The sequence below is a fragment of the Accipiter gentilis genome, chromosome 3 (assembly GCF_929443795.1).
Source record: "Accipiter gentilis chromosome 3, bAccGen1.1, whole genome shotgun sequence".
NCBI classification, from domain to species: domain Eukaryota; kingdom Metazoa; phylum Chordata; class Aves; order Accipitriformes; family Accipitridae; genus Astur; species Astur gentilis.
The window spans coordinates 2,789,863-2,814,636 of record NC_064882.1 but is presented as its reverse complement, the minus strand read 5'-3'; the positions used below and the strand labels follow the sequence as shown (position 1 = coordinate 2,814,636).

The 24,774-nt window shown below is 38.4% G+C and overlaps 1 protein-coding gene across 5 annotated transcripts in view; it reads left to right on the top strand.

Annotated features, from left to right (window-relative positions):
* The window catches only part of CLCN3 (chloride voltage-gated channel 3), a 75,971-nt gene that overhangs the window by 27,565 nt on the left and 23,632 nt on the right, over positions 1–24,774 (top strand). For 3 of the 5 annotated variants that reach the window (XM_049832580.1, XM_049832558.1, XM_049832565.1), the window contains 4 exons: positions 17,700–17,857; positions 20,081–20,180; positions 22,457–22,644; positions 24,088–24,210. In XM_049832580.1, the coding sequence (XP_049688537.1) occupies positions 17,700–17,857; positions 20,081–20,180; positions 22,457–22,644; positions 24,088–24,210 (569 nt within the window). Of the gene's footprint in view, positions 1–4,886; positions 5,127–17,699; positions 17,858–20,080; positions 20,181–22,456; positions 22,645–24,087; positions 24,211–24,774 lie in introns of those variants that run through there. The other 2 variants (XM_049832591.1, XM_049832571.1) reach the window with 1 other exon arrangement.

The window sequence follows — 24,774 nt, the reverse complement described above, 5'->3', positions numbered from 1 at the left end:
TCTTTAGTGTTTCACACTGCTGGCTCTGTGTGACCCAGATGAGAAAGTTGGGTGATTTTTATGCAGAACAAACAAAGCCAGACTGAAGGGGGCTGCAAGATCAGTAAACTGAGACAAGTTAAGTAAGAGAAGTCAAGCTGGTAGAGGAATTAGACCCGGGCTTAATTTGACCGCATGGATTGAGAAAGGGTAAGAGAAAGAAGAAATCGGAAAAAAAAGGCAGGAGAATAAAGCTGGAAAGAAAAGGAATGGAATGAAGAGGAACGGGACAGTAGGTTTTGAGACATTGGCAACCTGTTGTAAATGAATGCTTTCATGTCCAACCATCAACTGAGGGTGCATATGAGTTAAATTCTTTTCAGAACAGTTGGAGATGGTAGCTGTTTTGAGGCGTGCTCTATTATGTAGCATTTTTCAAGAGAACATTATCTGCTAGCTCTGCTGAAGGAGAAGCTTTAGTTTTGAATAATAATAATAATAGGAGAGAAACTGACAATAGTCACCAAAATCTTTTGCATCAGTCACACTAACATTTGTAATTATCAGACACGTTTTTGGCATCTCTTGTTACTTTAATGAAATAATTCAGCATCCCCAATCTTACATTTGGAATTTCATAAAACCCACAATTTTAATTTTCATTACCTGGTGCAATGAAATTATATATTCTGTCACCAGAATAAACCAAGTAATTGAGGGAATCAAGAGATTATGTTTGGTTTATATGTAAGAAGGTGCTTGGCTGTCTTCCTTAAACCTAGCTCACTTTTTAACATGAAATGGTGGAATAGTGCTTCAGAATTAAGATCTTCCCTCCAACCTTGGGTAAGCAGGCCGACATACCTCTGTGATACTCCCCTTCTTTTCACTGGCCTTGTTCTGTCACCTCAAAACACCTTTCCCTGGGTGTATCTGATGTGTCTAACCTCTGATTTATTCTTGTATTTTCAGATACTTTATCTTGAATGTGTATTTCTCTCTCCCTAAAAGGGAAAACATAAGGTGTGGAGGCAGGATTAAGGTATCTTTCTTCATTCTTACTATGCCTTAAAGGTGTGTCATCTGTATACATTGTGATATTTCTAGAACAATGGATTTAAAGCCCTTTTCTGCAGAGATGGATGCATCTAAGTAATGGTTAACAACAGTATGTGCCTGTTGAGAACAATGGGAGCACTCAGATGTGTGAAGTTACTTGGGCATGGAGGATTTCTGGGATTGAGGCCTTGGTCTATAATTACTGTGATGAAATCTCCTTGAAAGCAAGCTGCTGTACAAACCTGCTGCTTACATATGAGCTGTTCTATGTACTAAATTGGCCATTTTAAGGGGTTCTCAGTCATTGAAAATAAGGCTATTGTAAAACTAACTTTAGGCCTTACAACAAGTGTTCATAATGTTATGTACTCCATAATACCCAAAATACCTAGTTAACTAGAGACAGCATTTAACTAACTACAATTTTGGAATTTGCTGAACTTCACAACAGAAATAACTGACATACTCTTTTGAATGTAAAATTGTCAGACAGTTAAAGTCAGACACTATTTCAGACCAGGTAGAAAAAGAGTAATTTGGAAAGATTAAATTGTATAGACTTCTAGATATTAAAAAAAAAAAAAAGAAGACTGGCTTAACTAGGTCATGTTAGGATACATAGTATATCTCTCTCTTGCTTACAACCCCCCCCCACCTTTCATGGTATTGTAGGAAAGGGAATACACACGGTGGTAGTGGGAATGAACAATGGAAACACAAGCTGCTGGTAACTGAGAAGGGAGAATGACTGTTCTGCTTTTTAAGACAGACAAAGAACTGTATTTGGCAGCCTGTCTATAAGCAGTGACTTTGGAAGAGCTGCTGCAGTTTAATATTAGGGGGTCTCTTGAAATTTTATATAGCAAATATGAAGTTGTATGTGTTTTACACTGCAGACTTCTTGTCATTATTTTCCCTCATATCTAAAGTTTATCAGATATGCCCTCCAACTAGTTATACCCTTTATCTTTTCCAGCTCGGACTGAATTTCAGACTTATTTAGAGATTTTGCATGTGCCTTAGTCCAGTGAACAAGTTTAGTCCAACAAGTTAGCCATTTCTGTGCTGTGACCAATTTTTATTATCAGTTCTAAGACATTCCAGGCCTTTGGTAACTACATCAAACTCTTAAACTAGCGGTGATCTTCCAGACTGTGTTAATACAAGTCCTTTATATCCTTTATTTCATGTTCTCTCAAATACGGAGTTGAATTTACAGTGTTGGCTTCTATAATCAACATACAATAAATGCATTAACAGTTTATTCTGTAATAATTCTCTTTCTTCAGGTTACAAAAATTGTTGTATTTCTTCCTGCTGTGAATGACTTTTTTAGAGCCTTACAGTAAGATTACAGACTCTTTCCAGGTGCTGTTGAGATAAGGAGTTGAGAGTGCTCAGGGTTTTCTCTTGTACATCTCCTTAAATCAAGGTAATCTAGATAATTTGAAGTTCAGAGGTGCTTGGGGGTTCGTTTGGTTTTTTCCACAGGCAAAAAATAAATGGTGAGAATGAATAATGGCTTTGAAAGTCACACCACTTTCAGTTATTAAAGATCTTAAAGATTCAGTTGCTCTTGTTGAAAAGATGATTGTAGGAGGCCACTCTTCAGAAAGCATTTCCTTGTATAGATGACGGCAAATGGAGATGGCTGTTTAACTCAGTAGAAGACATCAGTATTTTAGAACTGCGTATCTGTGGCTCAAGGTTTCCCTTTGTCTTGGAGCTAAGATAGTCTTTAAGGTTTTGAAATACGTTTTGCTCTGTGCTCATACTTTTTTTTTTTTTTTTCCTTTTATTCTCACTTGTTTTTCCATCCATAGAGATACCAGCATTTTCTCAACGTTTGTATTGGAGCTGTATTTTTAAGATTTAATATATTGACAGGTCTGTGAAGTAAATTGAGTATTTCTTTAAGTCCTTCTCTGTGCTCAAAAAGATCATTTACAGTACACAGCCTGTAACATTGGTATTGGCTTATAAAAGAAGTAACTTCCTTGAGAACAAACTTGGAAAATTATTTAAGAAACTAATGCCTTTGAAAACTAAAATAGTTGTCTGTCAGTCACACTTAGAGGTGAAAAAGCTTACATAATGAAATGAATTCCTTCCCTTGTGTCCTGTGTGAATGAAACTGAAGCTGGGCCTTGGTGCTGCAGGCATGCGGTATTCTCAAATTTGCTAAGCATGAATAGTCTCGGTAATTTCACTGGGACCCCTCAGTTATGGAAATGGTGTGTTTGCGTGTGTACACACACATATGTACAAGATATATTAAAGTGTTATGCTGAGGCAGTGTGTCTAATGACTTGCATGTCCATCTTCAGCTCTTGAGAGCATTTTGTTTTTTTTACTTTTGTGTAGTTTGACAAAAATGAATCTCTGCAAGTTAAGTGGTAGCGTAGTTAATGTATGTCCCATTTTACTGAAGCGGAACACTTAAAACAACTGAGAATAATAGATCAGGGAAGAATAATTATATATTACCTGCTGGAGGGGAACAAAATCAAAACCAATATGCACATCTTGCACGTTTTGTTAGAACTGAACTAACTATGGAAATCTCATGAAAAATAGTTTTCTTATCAGTAATTGCAAGATAGGACCAGTACAAGATCATACAGTAAACAGATTAATGTACGGATACAATCTATAATAACATCCGTTTCAGATGCAAGCAATTATGTAGTCAGTTTAAGATTTCCCGTTTCTAGATACTGGTTATTTGAAGTGCCTGGGTTTTGCCAAAGCTGTAACGGTCACTGTTTGACGATGTATCACATGAACGCCTTGGTTAGCGTTCACGTGGGTTGTTGCCTATTTTGAGTCTGTGACTTTTAAGGGCCTCGGAGCATTTTGTCAAGCGTAGAGTAATGCAAGCTTAAGTATGGACTTGTGTTTATTACGTTTGCTCCTCTCCCGCCCTCAGTATTTTAAATACGAGTATGGATGTTACGCAGTTGTAATACCAGAATAATCATCACCCCAAAAAAATGGAGACACCTGACCATTTTAGCTAGGTATGTGATTAAATTCTTGCTTCGATGTTTTTGATTACAAATGTTCAAATCTGACATTCACTGCCGTAGAATTGGAAGTTCTACAGCCTGCACGGGGTGGGGTGGGGGGTGGAGGTGGAAGCGGGGTAAGCTAACCCCGTGCAGCGGAGCGGTTGGCTTTTGGCAGGTTACGTTGTTCTTCCTCGGCGGTCATACTTCGGCTGTTTGAAGAGAGTAAATACAATTAGCGAGAGACAGGCTTCCCCCCCCGCCCCCGTCCCTCAGCGGTAAGACACAAATTCTCCCTTCCAAATAAAATGCGATTATAATTGTTTAAAAACTCTCGGCTGGCGCGGCTCCAGGAAGGCGAACAAAGCCAGTGCCGCCGTCTTTGCCTTTTGAACCCAGCCGCTCACTCGTTGACCGGGCTGGCGGATCCGGCAGCTTCGCGTGCGCGGGTGAGCTGCCGCCGCCGCCGCCGCCTCCGCGTTCGCCGGTCTCCGCCACCCTTCCCGGGGCAGGGAAGCCCTAGGCTGGGGCGGGGGCAAAACCCCGGCCGCCCGGTCGGGTGTGCCTCCCCCCGTTCCCCCCCCCCCCCCCCGCCAGCTGCCGGCGGGCTCTTTTCTTCTTTCTTCTTCCTGTCAGCAGTCAGCTACGTGTCTTCGTTTTCCTGTGTAGATGAAACGACGCGCGAGGGCGAGCGCTGCCGCCCGGGGCGGGGCGGGGCGGGGCGGGAGGCACAGGTAGCGGGGCCGGGGCCGCGCCCGCGGCCGCCCCGCGGGGCCGCGCCCGCCGCCCGCCCAGCCACTGGCGGCGGTTGCGGCCGCCCCGCGCTGACATCAGCGGCGGGGCAGAGCCCGGCTCCTGCGCCAAGGCGGCGGCGGCGGCGGCGGCGGCGCGCAGGCCGGATCCCGGTCAAACATGGCAGCGTCCCCCGCGGCCGCCCTTGCGTAAGAAATGCCGCGGCCCTCCTGAGCCGGCAGACGGGCTCCGGGTTCGTCGCATCCATGGATGTCTCTTCGGATCCGTATCTGCCCTACGATGGCGGGGGAGGAGACGGCATTCCGCTCAGGGAGTTGCATAAACGAGGTATGCCGAATTTACGTTGGAGTTGCTCGTTTGCGTATCTGGATGTGCGAGACAGGCGTTCGGGTTCGAAGTAGAGGTGTAAAGGCCTGTGAAGCATCGCATTGCTTTGTTTTGCCAGCCTGACGCCTTTTGGAGGAGGAGAATTCAGTTCTGCCTGGTTCCTGTGCTGTCAGTGATTGTTTTCTTAGTGGGCAGATTAGTCCTGCTTCACATCTCATCGGCTTGTGACTCCATCTTCGATATGTGGCAGGCAGTCTTTCCTTTCTCTCTCTCTCTCTTTCTCTCTTTTTAAATCGATAAAACCATCTCGTGCCCAGAAGAACCCCAGACTGTGGTTGTGACTGACCATGACCAAACTGGCAAGAGTTTAGTAAATACGCTATTTTCATGCCTTTCGCTAACTTGAATAGTAGCAGCATTTGTCTAGCTTTGAAGTTTCCCTACGTGCTTTTAGGCTTGACTCTTTGTTGACGTCTTTGATATGTGAAGGGAAAGCTCTACAATTGTAACGTCAGTTAAGCCAATATTGATGAACTATTAAGAAATTGGAGCTTTGTGGTAGGTTCTTTACACTGTTGCTTGCAAGGAAGCAGATTTAAAAATAAAAGTGTTATCCATGTTCAGGGAAGAAAATCCTCTTTTGAGCTTGCCTTTTGTTTCTTACTGCAAACTTAAAGCAGAATACGTTCTATAAAGATTTGGGTTTGTACTGAGAGAGGTTGTAGTAGGAATAAATTAAAGCTAGGCCTTCAAATTCTGAGGATTTAAGGGTTTTTTTCTTGGTTGGATTTGGTGGTTACACGTTGGTGTTGAAAAACAGTAAATTTGGTAAATCTAAAATCAGGAAGTTATCAACACTTATGGCTGGTGATGGCATTGGAGAGGAGGTAGGCTGAGAATAAAGGTATGATTTACATAAGGTTAAATTTTTTTCTCTCCATGTTAATTTATTTTATCACCTTTCCTTGTAAACTCTTATTTTTATAAATAAATCAGGTCACTTTTTTATGTTCATTTAACGTTTTTATCTGTGTTTTAGTAGTTTACATAAAAGGTTATTTGTTGTCTTTTTATGATTCTTAGAGTGTTTTTCAGCATATGTTAAGAGTATCAACAAGTTCCAATATGGCTTATTTTAAGACAAGCAAATTTTGCTCTGCCCGGATCATTGTTACACAGCAAGTGCTGGATAGTTCTCTAAGTCAGATTTTAGAATCGCTTCTGAGAAATCGAGGATGGTATTCTTAGAACGTTTGCATTTGTGTGAATTGGAGGTCTTCTCAATGTATATGAATACCTGAAGGGAGGGTGCAAAGAAGGCAGAGCCAGGCTTTTTTCAGTGGTGCCCGGGGACAGGACCAGAGGCAGTGGGCACAAACCGAAACATGGGAGGTTCGCTCTGCATATCAGGAAGCAGTTTTTTACTGTGAGCGTGACTGAGCACTGAAACAGGTTGCCCAGAGAGGTTGTGAAATCTCCTTCCTTGGAGATACTTAAAAGCTGTCTGGACACGGTCCTGGGAAACCAGCTGTAGGTAGTCCTGCTTGAGCAGGGTTGTTGGACCAGAGGTCCCTCCCAACCTCAACCATTCTGTGAGTTTAGATTTGTACATAGATTTAAAGATGAAAGCTGCAAAACAGCCCTAATATTAAACTTTCACAGCTGTGTTTTCCTGGAAATTACCAGATTTTAGTTGATTTTTACAGTACAAAAGGTAGATATTTGCAGTACAAAATGGCGTCTGTCACATTGGAGTATTGCTATTAAACGTACGGTTTACAAATACTGTAATGAAAACAGTCAAGGGTTCAACTAGGTGTTCCCATTGTGGTGACACCACTAGGAGCCAGCAAGAGAATTCCCGGTTGTGACTTGCCTCTTTTTGTAGTTTCATTGAATTCTGTTAGGTCTTGTACTTCCTATACTGTAATACTGTATTTCAAAATCAGTGTTACTGGTGCTTCTTGGGTTTGTATAGTGAGTTTACTTTAAAAAAAAACAAAACAACAACAAAACCCCAACGGTGTTACCATAATCTCTTGCAAATCTTAATTTGTCAAGTGCATATGACTCATAAGAAAATTGAGTCTCCAGACCAGTTTGTTCCATAGATTTCATCAAAATTTGTGGGTGTTTACAATACCACAGCAATTTGTTACTGTCATCTAGCTATCAAAACAGACAAACCCAGAAATTTAGAGTAAATTCGTGACGTTTCTTAATTATCCGTGAGTCTAGAAAAGGATACTACAGAGACTTTTTTTGCTTCCCATGTAGATTTCAGAGCATTGTAATAACAAACTAAAATGGATAAAATGGATAAAGATATTTTGAGAAAACAGGCTTAATTGTTAAAGCCTGTGGAATTTTTTCCCTTATTCACGTACTGACAGCTCCTCTGTCCTGCAGAGTAATGTTCGTGTCATGCAAAACTGCTTTGTAACATCAAAGCATTTGTTGCACTAATTGACTGCAGTGGCTCACCCAAAGTGGCTGTACCTCAGCAATGATGAAATGGCTGTTTAAATCATTGGGGGTCTTTGAGGTTTAATTAACAGCCTTTACTAACGTTCAATGAGATGAAATACAAAGTATTGTAATACATTATTACTAAAAGCCGGACCCGTTGGTCTTTATTAAGAAGATGGGGTTTTTGGGTGGGTTTTTTTCAGTGCAAATATGCTGCAAAACATCGAATGGAAGGGTTTTAAAATATGTATTTATTAATAGTGTTTATCTTTGAATGTTGATTACTCATCATTCTCTCTTCAAATAATACAGGTATTATTGAATACTTCTTATCAGGAGTTCCTTTAACTTGCTCTGTTCTGAGACTTATTTTAATGTGGTACTAAATTCATCATTCCAGACCTCCTTATCCTCCCTGATAGACTAAAATAAAACCGCAGGAACACAGTTCGCTTCCACTCTCTTCTCTGGCAACTAAGAGTTAAAAGTACTGCTTCTCTCTTCAGAAAGGGTTTTAAAGTCCCGGTTTAGTATTGCATATATCGTAAGTAACTGACATGTACACTTTTTCTTAAGATTTTTTTATGTAATAAGCCATATGCTGGAATATATGTTGTGTATTGTGTTGCTCAATTCTTTGCCCTTGGATTTATTTTTGCATCATTTTTGCTAGCTGGACCCTTTTGAAAGTTCCAAATTACTGGTATCTTGCTTGTCTTCCAGCCATTCACAGACACGTTCACACTCTTTAATTCCGCCCCCCCCCCTTTTTTTTTTTTTCCCCTAAATAAAGTATCCATTTTACCATTCTTTAAAAATTTGAAATCTGAGCAATAGTGGTACATGTATAGTGGCCAGGCTACCAGTAGCAAAGGTTGAGCTTCAGCGAACATGGGGGTTGTTAACTCCTTTTTATTTGTTACATGTACATAAGCACATCTTAGATTTTAGATTTTGGAAGTCCTCAAGCAAAATTAGTGAAATGCTGTTGTTCCACTAATAATCTGCAATTGAGTCAGTAGGCAGGAGATGTGAAAATTATGTATATAAAGAGCACGCCAAATTTACCAATGACTTGGTTTTAGTGAACCTTATTTTTTTTGAGAGACAAAATAACTCACAATTTCATTTATTGTGCACCAATCACCACTGCATGTAGGTGCAACTCCTATTGCTTAGACTCTATGATTAACAGTAACACTGGGGAGACCTCTCTGCCCCCTCCCCCAGCTTCACCTGTTATCATAAGCTATGGGGCAGAGGATATTTAATAATATCCTAGGAAGAGTTTGAGTCAGATGCATACTGAGCCAGTTCAGATCCTCTAAGTGGTAAAAGCTATACTTTGTATTTTAGGCTGTATTTCTGCTTATGGGCCTCTTATGTTTAAGAATTAGTAATAAATCAAAAGCCATTAGAGACTGAAATTCTCAGTGTGGCTTTTGAAGTGAATGGGTGTGAAAGTTGTGTACACATGCTCAGAGCTAGAGTTTGACCCTGAAATTTTATTAGTAGCAGAGGAAGAGTAATAAAATTAATTTTTACACTAATTACAGGTTCATGACAGAAGGTATGATCACAATGATTATAGTTGTCTAACATTGAATGCTTTGAGAAGAAGCATTAGTTGGAGAAACTCAGCATGGTTACAGCACTGAATTTCTGCTGCACTTGTTTTAAGGTTCCTAGTAGGGGATAAGGGATTTCAATTACGAGTTTAGCATATTTGACTTTGGTGATTAACAGAAAGTACCATGAGATATAACTACAGTTCTTTGTAGGTAGTTGCAGGTTATCTGTGTGCCTGTGCTGTATGACTGGTAAGTTTATCTATTAGGCATGCATTTCTCAATTTTGGAAGTCATTTTGAGATGTACTGTTATCTGAAATAAAGCTAATGAACAAACCGAGATTATGGCCTCCTTGGGCCTGGACATGGCCTCGTTGGGACAATCGTATTAGCAGAATTATTATTTTCGTTGCATCCTGCCTTTGCTTTCCAAAACAACATATAAGTAAGTAGCTCTTACGTACATGCAGCAGCAGTGCTTAGAAATCTGATTATCTAAATTTCTGTTGTTCTGACTCATTGCCTTGGCCATTGTTATATGATAGATTACTTCCCTTTTGTAACATTTGCTTTATCTAACTTTATATATCTTTATACCTTTTATTTTTCTGATCTCCTTCCCACACTGTTCATCTTGCATTTAAGTTGTAAAGTTAGTAGTGTGGGGATCACCATAACTCTTCACTTGCATTTCTGAAGTCTGTATTCATTATAGACTTAAATAAATAAATGTAGTCTTTAAGACTACAAGAAAAGACATCTGTAATAATAAAGCCATTTTTTTCTGCAGCATCATAGAAACAGAAGTGTTTCTTCCACCTAAAGTAAAAAGCCAAAACTATTTATGTTCTTTTTTAAATTATGCTGTACACGTTGAGCAATACTTGACCTCTGCTTTGCTGCTTTCTCAGATTCCTGTGCATTTGCAGTGGACGCAAGTCTTCAAAAGTCTTGGTTTAACTCTGAGGTGCTAATATTCAACTTTTGTTTTACTCCTCCTTTTTAAAAAGGTTATTTTTAAACACAGGTTTGGGGGTTTTGGTTTGTTTTTTTTTTTAATTTTGGCAGAAGAGATGGAGAGGAGGGGATTACCACTCAGTACTTTGGTAAAGCATTTTATTTCTTTTCCCTGTTCTTCAAAGCATGTTCTGAGTCTTCCTCGTTTCCCACCTATCAGATTTTTTCCAGCTGATTTTTTTTCAGTTTGTGTATATATAGTTTTGTCATTTTTGTATGCGTTTTGATTGCAATGTAGAGACCAATTTGTGCTTGTAAGCATTTGATGCAGTTTAGAAGAGCCAACTGAAGAGACAGGCTGAAAAGTCATAGTAACATACAAAGGGTAACATGTTACTTGATTACAAAGACTTTAAAATCATTAATCATCAACAGTAGCAAATGATAGCACTCTGGCATGGCATGCTGTTCTTCTGATTCTGAAATTTTAAAATTACTTCTAGCCAGGAAAAGACAATAGTGCTTAATGACTCTTCTTGAGTGGTTACAGACAAATTTGAATAAACTGATGATTGTTTCTTGTCTTTTTTTAATTGAAAGCCTAGTACTTTGAGGTCTGAATATAGAAACAGAAAGAAGCTGAGGCACTGACACATACCTTGTGTATACAAATCTTCTTTGTTACAAGTGTAAATGATCCTTCTGGTGTGCATTGCACTCAGGGTGCTTCCCTGCCTCCATTCCCCTTGCCACCTAGTACTCAAGGACACACGGGTGAAGTGTGTATTAGTATTCACTTGGATTAGTATCTGGCCTCTAGAAAGGTACAGCCCCTGCTGATTTTAACACTCAGCAGGTTTCAATGGTCACGTCAGAGAGAGCTTATTCCAGCCTTTGCTGTAAACTGATTAGCTTCATTTTCACTCTGAGGTGCATTTATTCCCCCGCCCCTCCTTTCACTCTGCTTGGAGTAGCACAAATGAAACATGTTGCACTGCTGTCAGCCAGAAGGACAGCTGCTGAGGGGAATACCGTGTAGTTGTGCGCAGCCTAGAAAAAGGGATGTGTGAGCAGCAGCAAACTAGTGTATTCTTGCTGTAAGAGTTAGCAGTTACATAGCTTGTAGAGAAATACCTTTGAGAAACTGGGTCCTAGTATTGCTCTGCCATTGACTCCAATATTGACGTTGTTTATCTGTTGTTGTACTCACAACTCTGAGATGTTTCTAAACATAGCCACCTTTGGGAGTTTTGAGCTCTGTGAAATGGATATTACTGTATAGTGTCAGGAAATTAATATTTATATAGAAGTTTTGAATTGTTTCCAGCAGAAGGATGTAATTAAAATCTAACAAGACCCAAGGGTGCATTTATATATTTTGGTATAACTAGTCTGACAGTTTGTTGCTGTGGAAGTGGGTGAACTTGCTTGCTGTTCCCCATCTCCTCTCTCAGTTCTTGCTCTTGCACTGGCTCTATTTCTTGTCTGACAGCACAGAAACTTGATTCCAGTTCTGTATAATGGCAGATATATTTTTTTTGTTAGTTTTGTCTGCTTAGTTGGATTAGCACATTTGCTTGGTTTACTGTGCAGTCAGATCCACAGGTGACAGAGCTGATCCGAGGGTGAGAGTGGGAGTGTGTGACCAAGAATGGGAGGGAGAAATAGGGGGAGCAAGATCTCCTATTTGAGTGGGAGCAGTCTGTTAGATCAGCTCAGCCTTGTTGTGTAATTATGTCCTGAGATATGTCTCATTTCATAAAATGGAGCAAGCTGATACATGCTCAGTTTTGGGACAGAGCAGTGCATTCAGAAGACGTATATCATATGCTGTAGAGCCTATAGAAGGGGTCTTCAACTTTATCATAAAATTGCGGTCCCTTGTTAATTCTGCTAGCCACCCTCTTGAGCCTGTTAATGTCTCAGTTCTGTACGTTATCCTCTATGGAGGCTGTAGTTGTGTGGATTTGTTCTCTAAGTGATACTGGGTAATTGTTCAGATAATCACATGGTGGAGAACCACATAAAAATCTATCATGTACTATTTGATTACCCAGGTTGCAGCATTTGTCTTAAATCTTGATGTTCCTGTTATTTTTATGAGAAAAGAAGGAACACTGCACACAAGGAAGGAGTCGGGAAGGATTGTTGAACAGCTATGCAGGAATTGGGAGCATCAAGTATGTTGCAAAACCCCTTTCTTGTGTGAAACTGTATTTAGATAACTGTGAAGCACTAGCTCCCTTGTTTCTTTAACTCAAGGTGTTTTAAGTGTACTTTCGGTGGGATTTTTAAATCATAGAGTGTGGAAACTGGAACCCACTGCCTCCCTGGAAGAGGACCCAGGTCCACTGGCTCTTCATTTCTTCATACCAGCGGCCAGGATAGCAGGACCCTGAAGATCTTTATGATCTGCTGGGTTTCTTCACTGGGAACTTGTTCCTAGAGGTCTGTGAAGCGAAAAATGCAACAGCATATGAGTGTTGGCAACTCATGTTTTGATTTGTTAGCATTTTAAAATGTTTTATCTTGAAAACTTTTGAACCTTACCATAGAGAATAGTCAGTGATGGTCTGCTTGCATTTTTAAAGGTATAAGTCCTTGCTGATGTGATCTTTTTCTTTTTAAATGAATTAGCTATAAAAATTTACCAGGTATTTTTCTTTAAAAAACCACGACTTTTATCAGCTGCATTGCCCAGGGTTGCTTTCAAATCTGAAAGAAATCTACTGAGTTGCAAAAGGACAAGGGAGTATGGGATCACTACTACAGGAGATGAGGCAGCCTTTGAAAATGCTGTGCATGGCACCTGAAAAATGCTGGCTGTAATCTACATAAATCAGCTTTTTGTCATGTTTATCATAGTTCCAACATCAATCAAGATTGAAGGCTGCTTGTATGAGGCATATATATAGAATATGAAAGAAGAGATATTCCTTGCCTCGGGGGAGACGTAAAGCAAGGAGGAATCTGTAACGTTTAAAACAACTTGTGTGAGTATAGGAAAATATTAGTTCTCTAATTTCTTTGTTCATGCTTTACGTCAGGAGGGACTACCTAAGCAAAGCAGGAGGTTGGATCAGTGTTGGGGGCTATGGCCATTCAGTATAAATTCATGTGCAGAGGGAAATGAGTATGGTAAGGACTGCGTTTTCTATCAGGCATAGTGTCCTCTCAAGCAATTTTGGATTGTATTTTTTTCATTCTCATTAAAAAATAAAAAGAACAAACAAAACCCCCACTTTTTCAGAGGTGAGAGCTTTTTTTGGTGTTGGAATTTACTTCTCTTATTCCAGTTTTGTCCATGTAGCATCTTTGTTTGGTTTTGCTGTACCTCATTCTTTGGTGTCCCAAAGTACAGTGTTTTACTGTTAACCTTAATGCTTATTACAGGTTTTTTCTTTCAACATGATGTGCAGTATTCTTTATTAGATTTTTGTTGGGGGTTTTTTCTGAACAACTTCACTGGAAGCAGTTCTTCAGCACTACCAGAGCTGATTGCTGAGAAAGGATCGTGCTGAAGGCTTGAAATCACATGCATGGAAGGATAACAAAAGTCAGCTGCCTTCCTAGAAAGTATTTCAGGCAAGACCTACAGTGACTGAATCACCTAAAAGAGGCAATCTCCTTTCCCTGAAGAAGCATGTTGCTTTTATTGTCTAGAAGCTTACTGTCTGCAAGCTTGCTGTCTGTGATTGCAGCAGCTTGATAGTTTTATGTTGAGAATACAGGATTGTTAAAGATGCTGTCGGAGAAGAGTGTGCTAATAAAGGGATGCCAGCTACCTTGGTTTTGCAAAGTATGGAAGGATTGTGTTGAATTTGCTTTGTAAGGATTTCTGTGAGCTGTATTGAGCCTCTGAGAGGATCAGTACATTGCTATTTGCCTCCCTGTAGTAACATAGGTTAGTTTGGAATAACAGTAGTAATAAAAGTTCTGCCTGCTACTTTTACCATCTGCTTCCCAGTCTAATAAAGCCTTAAGCAAACTCATGTGTAACAAAAAGAAGGCTTTACTTTCTTTACAGCTGCAGAATGGCTCAGGTATGTGCATGTGGAAAATGGAGGTGTTCTCTTATTGTATCTAGAAGGCTGTGCCTATGTACCTTGTGTGTTAAGTGCTTGTTTTTAAGACTAAGGCTGCTTGAATTTTGGTGAAAAGCACTTGCATTGAGTTGTAGCCTGAGAAAGGGTCTTGAAACTTGAGGACTGGAGAGAAGGGGGAGAAAGGGAGGGGAAATACTTTCTGAATATTGGGAACATCAGAAGGCTACATTTGCTAAATGCTATGATTTATCAGAGCAATGATGATTTCCTGGTTGGAGGTTAGAATCTTATGATGAAAAATCTATATTATGGTAAGGATTTTAACAAAATCTATTGAGTTGAAAATAAATTTAATAACACTTTGATGAAACTGGCAGTAAATTATGAGAATTTCCATGTGTTTATGCTGATGAAAATCATTATCATCATAGCTGGATGGAGCATCTTACTGTGTGAAACGCTAGAGAAGGAAAGGAAGAAAGGGAAGTGGAAGTTTGGGAAAGTGCTGAGTATTAGTAAAGGTATATTTCTCTAAATTCTCCTTTAGAACAGCTATATGCTATATAGATCATAATACTAGCTGGAGCATGTCCTCTCCCACTGCTGTCATTGGGTATCTTAGATACAGAGCATCAGATTTTGTACAGTTGTCCTCTTCGTGGTCCTCTATAGGGCAGCCTTTCTACCACACACTAATGCAGGGTATCATTGCTGCCTGTTTCTTGCTTGGTACAAGATTATAGCTATTCAGCTGTATCAGGCATTCATGACAGCTCTGTATTCAACAAAACCACATCTTTAGCTTCAGGTCTTGTTCTGTGTCTCCTCCCCATCATACAATAATCATTTATATTCCAGTATTCGGTGTGCCAGCAAGTGCTGGCAAAGCAGGAACCTGACATTGTTTCAGTGAGATTTTTACTGTATCCAGGCAATGACCATTCTTTGTAGTCTGCTCCAAGTTCTGCATGGGGTCTGATGCAGTGAGTATGGTACCATTCCTGATGGTTTCTCTGGAGAGAATTCCAGTTCAGCACCTTGTGATATGCATAAAATCATCTGTTACTGTTTGTGATACATTTATAACTCTCAACTCTCCTTTGCCTTGTGTGGCATAGGATTGCATGCTCTTTATAGCTTGATACTGCTTCATATATAGGAGGGCATAAGCCCAACTCCCCCATGGCAAAGGCAAGCTTTTGTCCTACCATGATCACTCAGGTTCAGGAGACTGCTTGATAACATTGTAGCTTTGTAAGAAATTAATAGTTAGGCTGAATATAATTTATGTCCCCTTGTTTTGCAAAGGAGGTTAATTTCATGTAAAAAAAAACCATTTTCATAATGTATTCTGTTATTCTCTTAATTTTGAGAGCTAAACTAATCATTACAGTGTGAATTTTGTTATTAGATCGGCTTGCCCTTTCAGCTAGCCAGACATACATCTTAGACTTCCTTTCTAGTTAGGAGAATTGGAAACAGCAAGAGAATTGAATCCCTTATCCTAGAGCAAGGTTTTCACAATTACCTTTATTAGCAAATCTGATGTAATTTGTTGTTGTTAGCTTTTTATTAATGGAAGCATAGGTAATGCTTCTTTACATCTGCTTTGAGAGACTTAGCAGCAGCTTTGAGAAGAGATTTACAAGGCTTAGCTATGGTGAATAGATGAGGGAGAACTTAATATGGCATAGACTGGGGGAAAAAACAGTATTAGGAAAGATGGCAGCCAGGCTAGCATGAGAGAATGGTATTGGCGTTGTTGAGTTGTTGTTTCCTGCATTTGCATTCTTTTCTTTTTCTTTAAGATTTTTTAAAAAAATAAAAAAATAAAAAAATATAGACTTTTAAGCTTTTCTATATGTAATGTGTATATGTAATGAATAGTGATTTTTGTGTCTTCAAAATGTTAGATTGCATTTTGTCTTAATAGGCTTTTTGTATTATTTTCTTGTGTGTTGTCTTTCACCACTAAGAAGATGTCCAAATAAATGCTGCGTTATATAGCAGGCATAAACGAGACCTCTTAAGCGATAGATGGCTGAGGCACACCTTTGTGTCTGAGTATAATGCCAGGTGTTACACTGCTTCTGCTAGATCTCAGACTTCACAAATTTAAAGGGAAAAGACACATTTTACCTATGTATAAATCTAATTGTCAGTTACTGGGGAGAGCTGGGGCTGGTGAACTTGGCAATTGTGGCATTTGGAAGTTTACAGGTAGGCCCTTTGAAGACTTTTTTTTTTTTTTGTAAGTTGGAAACTTCTGCTGACAACACAAAAAAGCTGAGCCTACAGTTAAAAACAAAAAAAAAAAACCTCAAAAACCCAAACAAACAAGAAAACCCCATGCAGAAAACATCCCACCTGCCTAACCATCCCAGTGTCAGTCTAGTGAAATGAGTTCTAGTGCCTGTCTGAACTGATGTATGCCCAAGTTAGCCAAGACTTCTGTCTTTAATAATAGAGATTATTGTGCTATGCCATATAGTGTTGGCCAAATTATTTAGTTCTTAGTCAAAAAAGTGAAAGTAATCACTTTTTAAATCATTGTCTATATTCACCTCATTATAAATGTTCCCTTTATAGCAATTACTGTTGCAGAAGCAGTTCGTGTTGGGTGGGCAAATGGTGGCCATGCTATATTTAGGCAACCATACAGCAGAAAATTATTCTTGAGGTCTGTGAATATACCGCAGGAACTCAAAAAAGCCAAGATGTTGCAGAATTGATGACATTTGAAAGCTTAAGACAGTAAAACTTTTGTGATCACTCGTAAAGAGGGAAAAATTCTCCGTAATCCTCTTGCTCTTCTTATTCTCATCACTGAAAGAAATACTGGGATGTTGTGCAAGCTGCTTGTGAAGGAACAAGCTAGTGATGACAAATTTGTAGAAGACATTTTCTTTATACAGTATTTCCAACTTTTCATGACTGAGGTCTGTTTTGTGGGTTACCTGAAATAAAATTTTTTTTAAAAAGTATTCGCATGCCTTTCTGTTACTTTTTAGCTTCAATGATAATATCTTGATAATGTGTTTGAAGTTTGGTTTAGACATGTAGGAGAGATTGGTAATCAATGGTATATATATTTAAAAATAACTGGCAGCCTATGGGAGTGCTGTGAACTTTATATCTAATAATCTGATTTTATTTTCTTACAGTCAGATTTTCTTCTAGTAGCTCATAAACTGAAATAAACTTCAAGGTAAATGTGTGTCTAAGCTGCTCATTTTTCCCACTTTGTTCTACTGAAGTTTCTCTGGAGTCCGCACACAAAACAACGACAATTTGACTAGTACATTCATATTTAATCAATGGAAATACAAAGTCACTACTGTGCAAATTTAACCTACAGATGAGTGACAGAAAAAAATAGTGACATGCAACATTGAGAGACCTAAATGAATGCATATTATGGGAAGTGTCTTAATTACTTGTTCCAAAATTTTATATGCCATAGTGGTATGAACATTCGAATACTTCATTTATTTGCAGAATTAATTCATTCCTGTCTTTCTTCTGCCACAGGAACTCATTATACAATGACAAATGGAGGAAGTATCAACAGTTCAACACATTTACTGGATCTTCTGGATGAACCAATTCCTGGAGTAGGAACGTATGATGACTTCCACACCATTGACTGGGTTCGAGAGAAGTGCAAAGACAGAGAAAGACATAGACGGGTACTTGAGATAAATAACAATACTTGGAAAATATTTTTTTGTTGGATGTTGGAATTAAGGTCTGATCTAGTAACACATATAAATATGTGCATACTTTAAATTTGTAAGTAGATACATCAGCTAGAACTACTTGAGTGCTATTAAAAAAGCACCGTTTCATTGATGCCCGCAGTCCTGCAACAGTATTACAACTTGGAAAGGCAACAGTAATGTAATGGGGTGGGAATGGTTTCCTGACACCCAAATGACATTTCTACAGTACTGCTTTTTTTGCATGCTAGTATATTTAAGGTTATTTTCCAGTGTAAATATATTTGTAATAGTACAATAGCGCTTATGGTGGTACTTGTACAGAAAAGTGAGCACTGATGTATATTGCTTTTATACTGACACGAGTGTATCTGTGCTACTGCTATGTAGTGCTGTGGTTGTTTGGATTATGGAAAGTGAAAAATCTTGTATCTAAACAACTTACATCAGTGTATATATGCTTAAAAAAAAAAAGTAGTCTCAATATGTGTGGTAAATGTCCTTTCCACTCTCCCATCACCGAACTTGCTTTTTTCCTCTTCTCTGTTGATTTCTTCAGAAGATCTTCAAAGTTCAGGCCATTCATCTTTATCCCTGTGCTCTTCAACCAGTTCTTTCATGAAGCAGGCTCAAGTTGTATTAGTAACATGCTAGATACTGTCATTCATGCAGTAGACTTGTTTAATAGCATTTTGGGAGGAAATACACTATTTAGAGCCTTATTGCCATACTTTTGGGTTGCATACATTAATTAATTTTAAAAACAGAACAGATTTGGAGATGTGATTTCTCCTAAATAAACTAATAAAGTATTTTTAACTGATCAAAATGCGTAGTTAAAAGTTAATTATAATTATATGGAGAGGTCGGGGAGAGGTTCCTTCACATACAACACTGTTATTCAGCTTTCTTTGGAAACACTGTTTTTAGCTTTCTGGAAGCAAATGGTAGGGTGGCTATGCTGATTTACTTTGACATGGTTAAAAAAAAAATAATCTTACACTTAAAAACCAAAATATCCACAATTGTACTATTTAGTGGTTTTTTTAAGGAAAAGAGATCTTTGGACAATGGATCTGAGAACACGTACCTTGTTTGAATGCTTTTAATGAAAAGTAAGAAGGTGTTTTCCATGTAATACTTTATTTTGATGTCAAAGCAGTAATTAATACAACACTGTCTTTACATTGCAGATACATAGGTTAGTGTCTAGTGGATATGCCATTGGATAGAATGCTGGGCCTGACCAAATCCTGGCAAGGCAGATCACACCAGGAAATAGGTTACCTAGGGTGAAGTCTCACAGCTGTTACTCATTTTAATATCCGAGACCGGAAAAGTCAGACAAGACAGTTCACAGTTATAGTCACAGAACTACTTGTGAAATTTATAAATATGCCCTGAATGATAGGAGACTGTCTGGCCATGTAATCAAAGGTGTAGAAAGAAGGAATGAGTACTACTGGGTGGTTTGGGGGGGTTTTCTACTGTATGTTGCACATACTTTCTTGCTCCTTTTACAGTATGAAAAATCATAAGAATAGGATCCAATTATATAATGAAGGTTTAATCATAAAACAAGTTATGCACAAATTTCAGCTAAGTGCACAAAGTAAAGTAAATAAGGCTAAAATAAGAATTACTATTTTTTTCAGTACAGTAACTTTAGATGCCATTAGTAATAGTTGTCTAGAATATTATAGGGTAGTTATCCGGGTTTTGGTTTTGTTTATTTTTGTGTGGTTTTTAGTCTAAAGATAAAAGAAATATGTTTATATTTGAAATAGAAATTTAGGAATTTGAATTGTATGGAATAGCTTATTAGTAGTATACTAACAGTTTATCTGAGGTTCAACAAAAAATAATTTAAGATTTAGGAGAGAAATAATTTTACAATTACATGTTTTAGATGTGTATCATAGACAGTATTAATTTATCCTAATAATGCATTTCCTGGGTTTTAGTTCTTTAAATTAAGCAAACTTACTTTCCTCTGTCGGTTGTTTGATGTCTGAATAACCAAGCTGATTTATCTATGTAAAGCACTAAATACAAGGAGAATGCTTGTAGTTTAAAGAGAGGGTTTATTTGCCTGTAGCTTGCGTCATGCAGTCTGTATGTCATACTTACTTTTTTTCTCCTATTCATATTGCAGAAACACATACAAGTATATATGACAATTTCTCTTTGCAGATTAACAGCAAAAAGAAAGAATCGGCATGGGAGATGACAAAAAGTTTGTACGATGCATGGTCAGGATGGCTAGTAGTCACACTAACTGGTCTGGCATCAGGTAAATTAAAAAACCAGAGGATTTCTTTCTTACATTTATCAGCAAGTATAGTTACTGTGCTTTTCATTTGTGTGTTGTCCACCAACCTGGATAAGAGCTGGTTCAGACTACTACCGTAATTCCATGAGGGAAGGAAAAGGTTGACTATCTTCCTTTACAGGCTTTAGCGTTTTGAGGGGAGGGTTTACTAATCAAACAGAAAACAAAGTCCTCACTGAATTTAGTGAGAGTTTTTCAGAGTTCTTGAACTTCCACCTACTAAACTATCACTGTTCTTCAATCCTGTGAATGAGATAGGGAAAACACCAATCTGTTAAATTTTGCTTTTTTCCTGCAGAGTTTCTTGTGAAAGTGTATTCACTGATTGTGTTAGATGGTTTTCCTGCTATAAATTTGGTTTGGGTTTTTTTTTTTTTCTGCTGGGAGTTACTGAACCCATAGCTTATTCCCTATGGACCAAAAAGTAGCTCTGGTATATGAGTTTTGGTAAACACACTTCCATGTAAAGTACGTGTTTATACCTGAGTAAAGTCTAGCTATATGTTTATGTCATACCTTTCTAGAGGTTGTTACAGAGAAAATATTAGCTTTAACAGGTAGAGTTTGTTGGCTTCTACTTCAACTCTATCTTTTCTTTTTAATTTACTTTAGGATGAGTTTTACAGCTCAAATCATCTGGTAGTTTGTGGCCCCACTGTCATGCAGTGCTGCTTTCTATGAGCATAGTTTGGAGTGACCAAAATTTGCAGGAGTGAGAAGTCATAAACTTTGTGCTCAGTTTTTCCAAAAAAAGTATTTCAAACAGAGATCTTGGATTAAATGCTAGGAAAATTGGATTAGTTGCAGAGTATGGCCATGCCTGTTAAAAAGTCATGGTAACTGTATAATTACTACTTAGATATATACATAATCACTTTCACAAATCACATATAAGTTAATATATATGCAAAGTTTGTAGCATGTTTATATACCTCTGAATGTACAAACTGGGAGTGTATAATTGATGGAAATTGCTTGTGATAATTTGGGTGGCAATGTGCAGTGTTGTGTTTCCACCTCCCAAGCTGCTATGTATGTTAAAATTGCTCTACTATGTTTCTGAGCATCAAAGCGAGCAAATTCTGGCTATGAACTTTCCTAGGTTTTTCAGTTTCAACTGCTTTCTGTTGTATGTGTCTGGTGAATCTTAAAAGATACAACCTTGATTTCAGTTACGGGGAGATCTTATGTTTATGTATTTTAATTAACTTGGTTGAAATTTTGTTCTACTGAAATACTGCCTTTGACATTGATTGGCTCAGGATCTCAAACTGAGGGTCTGTCAAGATTAGTAAATATAATTTATTAAGACAGAGGTAATTCTTACCACCAACTTACACAAGTAATTGTGGCTGTCTCTAGACAGTTGTTTCTAGGAGTGATTAATACCTTAAAAATAGTAATTTATAACTAATTAACAGTTGTACATACTCACAAAAATACTGACTTTAGAAGTAGTTTTTCAGTATACCACTACCATGAAAAATTATTTTACTTTTGTAAAATAAAGGGGTTTTTTTAATTGTTTAAATCCCTTGAAGCAATTTCCTAAGTAATGCCTGTTTTTGAGGATTCTTCAAGTTTTCTGCATGTAGTTATAACACAGAATCCATCTTAAGCTTTGAGTTTGTGAACTGCTTAGTATCTATGCTGTTTGTTACCTGCAGTAGGAAGTTTACACGCTCACCATGTTACAGAATGAAGTTATTTTTGTATATGGATCACATGAGTGTCATCAGGTTTTATTTGGTGTTTTATTTATGTTGTTCTAAAACAGTTGTTGGCAAGGTAAGAATTATTTTCTCCAAATATGCTGTTCTGTACAAAACATAGTAGAATAGTTCATGAGTTCTCTGAGGCATGGCAAGGTAGTTTTGTCAGAAGGTCTGTTGTCTTTTTCATCACAAAAATGTATCAGTCGTCTTTCGATTCTTAACTCCTTAGTTTCAGTGGACTGTTGGAGAACTGTGGCATAGGAGAAAAAAAAAAAAAAAAAAAGAAAAAAGATGCATTTAACTTCGGAAATATACAAGGTACTAGATTCTTCAACAAATAGTAATCCTACCGTATTGCAAGTAGGATATATTCCTGGAAATCAGTAATATTTTAAATGTCTATTTCTTTAGGTTTTCTGTGATTTCAATTTACATCAATTAATACCAGCACTTTTCTTCATTTTAACTATGTATGTTATTCCTATTTACTAGAATATTAATACAAAATCATTTCTACAACAGGGGCATTGGCAGGATTAATTGACATTGCTGCTGACTGGATGACTGACCTAAAGGAAGGCATTTGCCTTAGTGCTTTGTGGTTTAACCATGAACAGTGTTGTTGGGGATCAAATGAGACCACGTTTGAAGAGAGAGATAAATGTCCTCAGTGGAAAACATGGGCAGAACTAATAATTGGGCAAGCAGAAGTGAGTATATAGCCATTCTTTGATGGTCTTGCTCAGTAGCTTGACTGAACATGGCAAGAAAATAATGGTCTTACGATTAGGGTACTAAACATGAATTTGGGTTGTATTGTCTGCTCCATTTTTCAGCATTTGAATTAATTAATAGGTTATAGTGTAATAAATGTGCTTTTCATGCACTGCAAGGGGGCTTGGAGTTTTGCAGATGTAAGGAATTTATGAAAGTATAGAACTGTTAATAATACAAGAATTTCTATTCTTGATCATAACTATACATAAAAAAATCATAGAATCATAGAATTGTTTGGGTTGCAAAGGACCTTAAAGATCATCTAGTTCCAACCCCCCTGCCAGGGGCAGGGACACCTTCCACTAGACCACGTTGCTCAAAGCCCCATCCAGCCTGGCCTTGGAACACTTCCAGGGATGGGGCATCCACAACTTCTCTGGGCAACCTGTTCCAGTGCCTCACCACTCTCACAGTAAAGAATTTCTTCCTAATATCTAATCTAAATCTAACCTCTTTCAGTTTAAAACCTTACCCCATATCCTATCACTATATTACCTGATAAAGAGTCCTTCCCCATCTTTCCTGTAGGCCCTTTTTAGGTACTGGAAGGTTGCTATAAGGTCTCCCCAGAGCCTTCTCTTCTCCAGGCTGAACAACCCCAGCTCTCTCAGCCTGTCCTCATAGGGGAGGTGTTCCATCCCTCTGATCATCTTCGTGGCCCTCCTCTGGACTCGCTCCAACAAGTCCATCTCTTTCTTATGTTGGGGGCCCCAGAGCTGAACACAGTACTCCAGGTGGGGTCTCACCAGAGTGAAGTAGAGGGGCAGAATCACCTCCCTCAACCTGCTGGTCACGCTTCTTTTGATGCACCCCAGGGTGCGATTTGCTTTCTGGGCTGCGAGTGCACATTGCTGGCTCATAGTTGGTGTTTCATCTACTAATACCCCCAAGTCCTCCTCCGCAGGGCTGCTTTCAGTCCACTCGTTACCCAGTCTGTATTTGTGCTGGTTTAGTTGTCCATAAAAATAAAATTTGTGGTGGTCTCCGATAACTAAGAATAGGTTGGTTTTATTTTTTCTACCATAATTTTTTTTAAATAAGGAAGATTTACTCAGTATTCAGTAGATTTTAGCAGCTAATAGCTATTAAACCAAACCCCCACAACTGTGCTATGTTTATTTTTTCTTTTTAAGATAAAGTGTTAGAACACTTTCTACCTTGTATAACCCAGTCTTTGCTGATGTGCAGGTATCATGACTTTATGCTTTTCAAACAAAGCTCTTTCTTTCTTGGCTTGGTAATAATTACTGTCCCTCAAAATATGTGCGTAAGTCTACTTTGCAGCAAGAGTACTTCTGGGTTATTTTAAGTAGTGATTTTGCTCCTACATCAAATTTATATTCTAACTTTATTTTGGTTTTTGTTTTTGCTTTTAGGGTCCAGGTTCATACATAATGAACTACATAATGTACATTTTCTGGGCTTTGAGCTTTGCCTTCTTAGCGGTTTCTCTGGTGAAGGTATTTGCTCCCTATGCCTGTGGCTCAGGGATACCTGAGGTGAGGTCTAACTAATATATACATTATAGATGTTTCATATTAATGTGAAAATTTCTGCTGCCTTACAGGTTTGGGGGAAGGCAAGAGGGGGTGCCCTGTGTCTTTGAAATACATTAATACAAGTATTCAATTTGAAATAATGTAATTGTGCTAATTGTAGCTGAGAAGAATAACCCCAAATTTCAGAGACTCTCCTGAGTTTGTAGATTTTGCTGCATGCTTCTGGCTGGTCAACTTTTTAAGGAAGCATTTAGCTTGAGAGAGTAGACTTCTAAAGAGTGATTTCCAAACCTCCCCCCAGTCCCCACCCTCTTTACACTGGTAAGAGAACAGTGGTTCATGGACAAAATACACGTGCTTCGATAACAGCAGTTGGTCTTCTGTTGCATTGGCTTTAATTGCCTTAACTAGCACAAACTATTGAACAGTCACAAAGTAAAATGTGTAATATCCTCAAAAACTTTTTTTTTCTTTTTTTTTATTTTATTAAATTGCTGTGTGCTACTATGCACAGAATGGGAGGGAAAAACCCAAAGTCACAGTCTGGTCAGACTCACTTCTCCA